Source organism: Mesitornis unicolor, unplaced genomic scaffold, assembly GCF_000695765.1.
Source record: "Mesitornis unicolor isolate BGI_N332 unplaced genomic scaffold, ASM69576v1 scaffold36716, whole genome shotgun sequence".
In the NCBI taxonomy this organism is placed as follows: Eukaryota; Metazoa; Chordata; class Aves; order Mesitornithiformes; family Mesitornithidae; genus Mesitornis; species Mesitornis unicolor.
The window spans coordinates 25,124-32,709 of record NW_010189678.1 but is presented as its reverse complement, the minus strand read 5'-3'; the positions used below and the strand labels follow the sequence as shown (position 1 = coordinate 32,709).

The following is a 7,586-nucleotide window of genomic DNA, read 5'->3' as shown; positions in this document are numbered from 1 at the left end:
GCTGGTGGCCTAAAAGCCAGATGAGGAATCATGGTTCTGGGCCACATCGACTGCAGAACAGGGGAACCAGAAGACCAAACATGAAAGTACCACAGCAGATCTTCCCCTCATACCTGATGGGTTACCATTATGCAGACGTGTATCAGACAAATCTGCGCAGTGTGTATATAGTAAGACACAGTTAAGACACTATTACTTAAGATGAAGAAACACAGGTTCATGTTTATTGTATCAAGTATAGTATTCTACGCCTTTTAGATCGGTTTTCAGATACCTAGTCAGATCAAAGCAATCTGGGATGTGTACAAATATACTTACTAGTCTAAAAGCAAAGAATTTATTTTTCCTGAAGAAGCACCACAATTTCTAGAGCAGATCAGGCTTAATAAGGTCTATTACCTGAGCCTAAAACAAAACCCACACAGATCACTCACTGAGTGTCTCAGAGCTCTAATCAAATAGTGGCAGTGAGCTTCGAGAGAGTAGAACAGGTCGTGCCAAGCACATCATGTTATGAGATTAACACTGGTAGAGATACTGTCTCATCCAAGACAGAGGACATCAGACTTTCAGCAGAAAGGTTAAATGCAAGACTCTCAAAGAACCCTGAGGGGTCAGAAATAGCTACTAATGATTTTGCTGACAACAGAATTAAATACTACTTATCATATGAGAGGTCTTTCAAGCCTAATAATAAACTTTTTAAAAAATTTCCTAAAAAGAAACTGAACATTAGAATATGTCCATTTAGTGCCTTCCCTTGGCTTGTAACATACACCAACCACTATAATTTCTAGTGTGGCCACAGTTATATTGGAAAAATGTGATTTCTGCGAGTATCTATATGTCTTTCTACAGACAAAGATTACATGAATACCAACCACATCTTAACACTCAGATTAAAACAAGCTGGTGTCAACATTGCTATAGTTGGAAACAGGTGACCTCAGTCAGTACGTCAACATGGTGTCTAGTCTGGAAGAGCTAAATGTGAAAAAGGATATCAGAGCTGTCACAACCCCTGTCACTGCTCCCATCATGAAGGAACCACTGAATATTCCCAGGAACACACCAACAGACTTGAAAAATGCTGCTGCATCAAAAGCATGGGTGTTTTCACCTGTTGGCTGGTAGGCAACTATAGATCTAGAAAGAGAGCAACACAGTGAGAAGTTAGAAGTGACATAAGAAAAGTTTTATTCCATAACAGCAACACTTGAGCAACAGAAGATACAATGCCATGCTGAAGGCAAATTTGCCTTTCTGGTGCATGTATGCATGAGTGATCTTGGAAAATGTTTGCCATGTTTATTAATTCAGTTTAAGACAAACCATTTAAATTCAAAATAATATTTCTCAGAAAAAAAAACACATTTATTTTAGACAAATACCAAAGGCAGTTAACTAGTTTCAGAGTAGAAATTCAGGTAGGTACTTACGAAGATAATACAATGGCAACAGCGTCATTCAATACACTCTCCCCAAACAGAAGGGCATAGAGATCGACATCAGCATGCAGCTCATTAAATATTGCTAGCACTGTAACTACAGAAAGAAAAGAGAAAAACCACACTGGTTGACTTCAGGAACGGCTGCATGAGCTGACAGAGCAGACTTTCCAGTTAGCTTAAAGCAGCAAAAACCAGGAATTGAAGTACAGAATCAAAGCAAAACTGGGAAACAGACTAGTCACGTTTCTCTACAGGCAAGCAATTCCACCATCAGTTTTAGGGCAGCCCCATTAGGAGGTGGCTCTGTTGTCTTCTCATCTGCACACTGTTTCTAGGAAAGCCCCCGTGATCACAGGGCATGGGGCAGACAAAGCCCTGATATTTTTCTGTAGAACATGTTCAATGTAAGAAAAATCAAAAGAAACATGGTGCAGCTCTTGCAGCTTTTAAAGGCTGTATGGATTGTTGACATAGCTTTAGCATTTCAGCCACTGTAACATAGTGCTAATGATCCTAAATTTTCCCCGAAGCATACACTATGCCACAGGAGTGCGCATTTGCACAGAGTTTGAAAAGGGTAAGTCTGCTAAATATTTATAGCCATCCTTTCAAGAAACTTCAGTCAGAGATGAAAGACCATGATCTTGAAGAAGTTCCCATATATGAGCTTCAAAAAAAAAAAATCACACGGCAATTTTTTGCATAAAAATCATGTGCAACCACCAGCTGTTCAGAGCTCAGCTCAGTCGCAGGAGCTACTTCCCATTTTCACACAAACCACCACTAAGCACCTCAAATAAGCTGGTTTAAATGTCAAGGTTCATACTTCCCCACTCCCTTCCCCAGCCCCTGACACACACCAGCTCTCCAGGCTGACACCTATGTAAGCCTGCTGGACTTTGAAGGAAGACTCGATTATTTTGGCAAGAGCTCAAATTACTTTGCCAGAAGAGCATTCTTCTCTTTAAACTTGTAAAACATGAAGTTTATTTGAAGGACAAAAAATTAATAATAATAATAAAAAATGTCCCGGACCTAAAGAGCCCAAAAGCCTCAAATATTGCTTTTAAATTATCCAATGTCCCAAGCAAAGTAGCTAAAGAAGGAAGTCCTGCTATCTAGACAACTTAATAATTTCATCTATTTGCAGTCTTAAATCTGCTGCACGTTAAACAAAAAACCTTCTGGGGAAAAAAATATTTAAAGTATTTGAACAGGACAATTACATTTTCACCCAAACATACCATCATGTCATATCAGTCCAGCACCAAACCAATAAAGAACAGCTTTCACAACACTCAGAATTTGCATGCATCTCAGAGAAGAGGATCAGAGACACTACTAGCATAACGTAACTGAAAATAAAGTGCTGTTAATATCATCGTGCTATGCAGCCAACAAGTCTAGTGATAGGATTATTTTGGAAGGTTATTAAAAAGTGTTCAGCAAGCTACCTGGATCAGTGGCAGATATTATCGCTCCAAAGAGGAGGCAGTCTGTATAATAAAATTTACCAGAGAGCTGACCCACCAACTTCATTAGTTTCACAACCCCATACATGAGATTCCTGAAGAGAAAGAGGATAAAACAGTCCAAGTCAAACAAGTTGGTGCATTTCAGGCAAGCAAAAGAAAAGCACAAGCAATAATATTTCAGTCAGGCTTGGTTATGCTACAGCTCAGGGGGACACTGCCTCCCAAAATTAATTTTTCTCTTTTCCCTGTGAACTGGATCAAGTGATATACGACCCAGAATATATCATTTAAAACCAGTAAGCAAAGCATGAAAGCTGTTCGCACAACTGGTACACAGAATCTACAGGTTATTTCCTTTTTTCACCAAAGGGAACATTTTCCTGCTCAAAATTCTCCTCGATATCACTTCTCCCAGCAGAGCACACAAACCAAAAGCTCTGAACTAAGAATAGCCTTCAAAGTGTTTCTCTTCAGTGAAATTCTTTGAGAGACAAACCAAGGACATGCACACATCATATTATATATATATCGATGCACACACATACGCAGAGACAGCAAGAGTGTGCCCATGCATGTGGGCACTGAAAGGGACATCTCAAAATGTTTGATAGTTAAAAATCTATTACAAATAGCATCCATAATTCAAGTTAAAGCCAACTTCAGTAAGAGTCTGACAAGGTTTTGTCTTGGACTGGATCATTACATCAAAAGCTCAACTCCACTCTTTAGTGCTATGGACTTGTCAAGTGATCATTTCATTGACAATATCATTTCAAGGGACAGGATTGTTTAGAATTGGGATAAATCTTGGCAAAAGTTACATTTGTATTTTGTCTGGTGGGTACACAAATAAAATCCTCAAACAAACAAATGACAAAATCGAAGCATTCTGGAAGGCTCGACATACACTTTATCAACTTAAACTTTAGTATAGAAAGGCACAGATATCACAGAGTTCACTTACCCAATAATAAAACAAGAGACTGCTGTTCCTAAAAAGGCATAAGCCAAAATGGACCCCAAATTCCTGAAAAAATGTCTCTGCATAGGAAAAAGAGGTTTATATACTTATTTAAAACAAGTTATATCACCTGTTAAAAAACATACAGCACACTACTACACTTGCATTTATACACAGAAACACCCATTTCAGAGAAACGCTTGAATTATTGTAATGTAAATTCTGTCCTACAAAATCAAATAAACCAAATCTGAACCATGTATTAAATTCTACATGGAGCTTATGGCTAGGAAGCTTTTCACACAGATGTTTTCAGAAGGGATGCAAGAGTTAACCACAAAGCTAAAAACCAGCCAATTTGTGGTATCTTCAAGTGACAGCATAATCTGGGCCATTCAGTGTCTGACACATCCCCACTGGGATTCAGGTTTGGGTCCACTACTCAGCAGAATCTACTGCAGTTTGGATATTTGAGAATGACCAAAACAATTCATAGAAGGACATCTTTTACTTTAATTGATATTGCTGTTAATGTCTCGCAATGTTCAAAGGAAAACAAATCAGCAAGATTAGAGTTTAATGTGTTTGTAGTAAAGAGTATGTGTATTTTCTCTTAAAACAATATGACTTAACCATCTATGGAGGAAATGAGATTTTTCTTACTGCTATAAAAGAAAATATGCTTGAAATGGAGACTGCACTCCTGAACAAGTCAACAGTCTTACATTAAACAAGGGCTATTTTCTGCAGAAAATGATTACACTTACTTTCTTCAGGCTATAACCAGCATGAAAAATAATAGGAGGCAACAGAATGTTGAAAAAAACTTCTGGGTCAAATGTTACCTAAAAAACCAAAACATTAAACCTCAATTAGAAACAGATATACACCAATTGTTAGGTCTTTTTCCTCTTTCATTTTCTAATAACTATTATTTTTGGTTGTTGAAATAGCAAACAACTAGCTATGCTGATCCTCCAAAACACTGGCCAGCTTTATACATATGCAGCACCAAAAAGCAGCAGCTTTTCATGGTAAACAGCATCTAGAAATACAGACATTACTTCCACCACTAATTATTATATTCTTGCAGCACTCCCAGAGTTTCCTTTTCAAATGAAAATATTCTGAAATAGAAATTATGCTGGAGAAGATCTCTCTTATTATGGTAAGTGATATTCATATATTTGCAGATGAGATGCCATTTAAGTTTTTTGTTTGTTTGTGGGGTTTTTTTTAAATCTATAACACACAGGTACATATGAATAGCCACCTAAGTTCTCTTCATAGTTAGCAGAAAGAAGGGGTTTTAGGTTACAAGCCTGAAGTTTCAGTCCTGTACTTCAAAGTTTAGCTTTGACACACATAAAAGGTGGATAAATTCCTGACACTGAATAGAATAATAAGCCAAACAGCAGATTTCAGTAAGGGTTAATAGATTAATTTCACTTCCAATACCAGACTGTCTCATTTGGTGGATTATAGGGACAAAAGCGGAAACTATTTCCTTGCAATAAAGAGATTAAAAAACCCTAGGAAAAAAAGCACTAAGAAACAATCACTTTTCGCTAAGGAAAGATCATTTTCCTTATATTGTACTGTACAAGGCAGCATCAGGCTTTTTTTGTGCAGCTGGTCTTCGTGAATTCTACAGATGTTAGAAACATATGTTAAGTCTTCAAAGAGCAACCAAGGGCCTTGGGAAAAGCACTACATACATGCAACAGAGCATTGTTTCACCAGCAGTGATATAATATGGAAGGTGCTTTTGAATTAAGCATGGAAGTGCTGTTACTATCAGGAATACAGACACCCGATACCACCCAACATTGAAATGGGCCAGTGTGGGGAGGAGGGAGGGAAGCACAGATAAAGGAGAAACTCAGCCAAGCATGAGAAACTGTCTCCCCTCACCTTTCGCAACATGTCATTTTGCTCCACATTGTGGATCTTCCCAGGACTTATCTCCCCCTTGAGCGTATACTCGAAGAACTTCCCGCTGACGTTGACCAGCAGGGTTGTGAACGGCCTGTCCTCCTGTGAGCAGCTGAACGGCTTGTCGTGTCCGCTGGTCGAGGGAGTCCCGTATCTCAAGATCACCCCAACGATGAGTCCTGGAAGAGAGTTAAGAAAAAAAAAAATCCATGAGGCTGATTTGCTTGTCCTGTACTGAACTTTCTAGTTTTGAATAACATCCAAGCTATAATGAATGAGCCTTCTAAACATATGTGCATCATAAACATTTTGCAGTGGATCACTACTATCAGTTTCCTGCAGTGGAAGAGAGGCCCTGAGCACATTAAAACTACTGATGAATTTGTAAAATCTAGTACCTGCCTAAAGTACAAACAAAACACTGCGTTTCATGTCTTGTCTTCTTCATCCTTGCTCACACCTCTAACCTCTAAATGCTGAGTTGTGCTAGAGGCTAAACACTAGGACACAAATACATTTCACCTGCCTAAGGACAGAACAAGTAGATACAGCATTGCCAGCAAATAATGACTGCTGAAAATATGTGGCCGTAACTGAGGCGAAACAGTGATGTTTGCCACAGTATTTTATGGCTGCAGCAAGGATGCAGCTTTTTTTCCCTGGCAATTCTAAGCAAGCAAACAAGGCTTGTTGTACAGTCTTCTGCGTGCTCTGCAAATCTTGCAACTAAAATTCAGATAAGCACAAAGAAGCCAGCTACATGTCTTTTGCAAGCATTTTCCACATTTCACAAAAAAAAATTAAAATAGGTAAAAATAGGCAATCATAAGAGCCCTGAGATTCAGGAATATAAGAAGAATTATAGCCTAGATAAAACCCAACCAGAAAATACAATAAGGGATGCATCAAACACAACAAAAAATAATATGCAACCTAATGCAAGGACCCACTTGCTAAAGGCTCCTCTGCCACCTTAGGATGACCTGCGATTTAATCCTTGTTTGAGACAACTGCAAGATGAAGATGGGTGTTTGATCCTTTCACTGTTGAGTCAGCAGTCAATGCTGGTTTTGCTCCCTGTGACCCTCACTCTGCATCCATAGATCTGTTTCCCCAGATGGTAAATGAAGTTGACAGGTAATAACCAGAAAATAAATGAAGTATAACAAAGAAAAAAAAATTCCTACCATACACCACAAAAATAAAAACCCAAAACAGACTTATCTTTACAGCATAAAGAATAACCAAGCTGTACTCCATAAAAGTCAACCAAGAGAATATGTCTCATTCTTTTCAAGTTCAGAGTGCAAGAAGTTTTAACGCAAGAGAAGGCACAGCAGGTAATAGCTGCAACATGAGTGGGTGGCTCCCCTCCAGCCCTCTTTCTCTACAATCAAGAGAACATAGCAGCAGATCTCTAAGATCATTAAATAGTAACTGGAAGATTAAGCTATATTTATTTAGAAAAGAAAAGTACATACTGAAAGAGAACACAGGGGAAGAAACCCCCTCAGCAAGATAAATCTACTTGCTGACAATTTAAATATGGAGGTTTATACAAGCCTGCTCCTAACAACCACGGAGCATTTCACAGTTCGGCATGATGGATGCAGCAGAGACGCAGCTCTGCAGGGGGGCAGCCACCTCCAAGACACTTGCAGCACCAGAGACATCTTCACGAACTCAGCCAGGCAAGTGAAGCTTGCTGCTGCTCTCAACCCCCCTCACGCCGAGGAAGGCTCACACTGTCTGTGGTAAAACTGA

General features: G+C 38.9%; 1 protein-coding gene across 1 annotated transcript; it reads right to left on the bottom strand.

Moving 5' to 3' along the window:
- Window positions 1–950: 950 nt before the first annotated feature.
- On the bottom strand, window positions 951–6,001 carry LOC104541984 (sodium/hydrogen exchanger 7-like; the record flags this gene model as incomplete). The annotated part of the gene is made up of 6 exons (XM_010186156.1): window positions 951–1,146; window positions 1,440–1,545; window positions 2,906–3,018; window positions 3,891–3,967; window positions 4,655–4,732; window positions 5,802–6,001. Coding segments are annotated over 6 exons (770 nt in total), but the record flags the coding sequence as incomplete, so codon positions are not given.
- Between the last annotated feature and the right edge of the window lie 1,585 nt (window positions 6,002–7,586).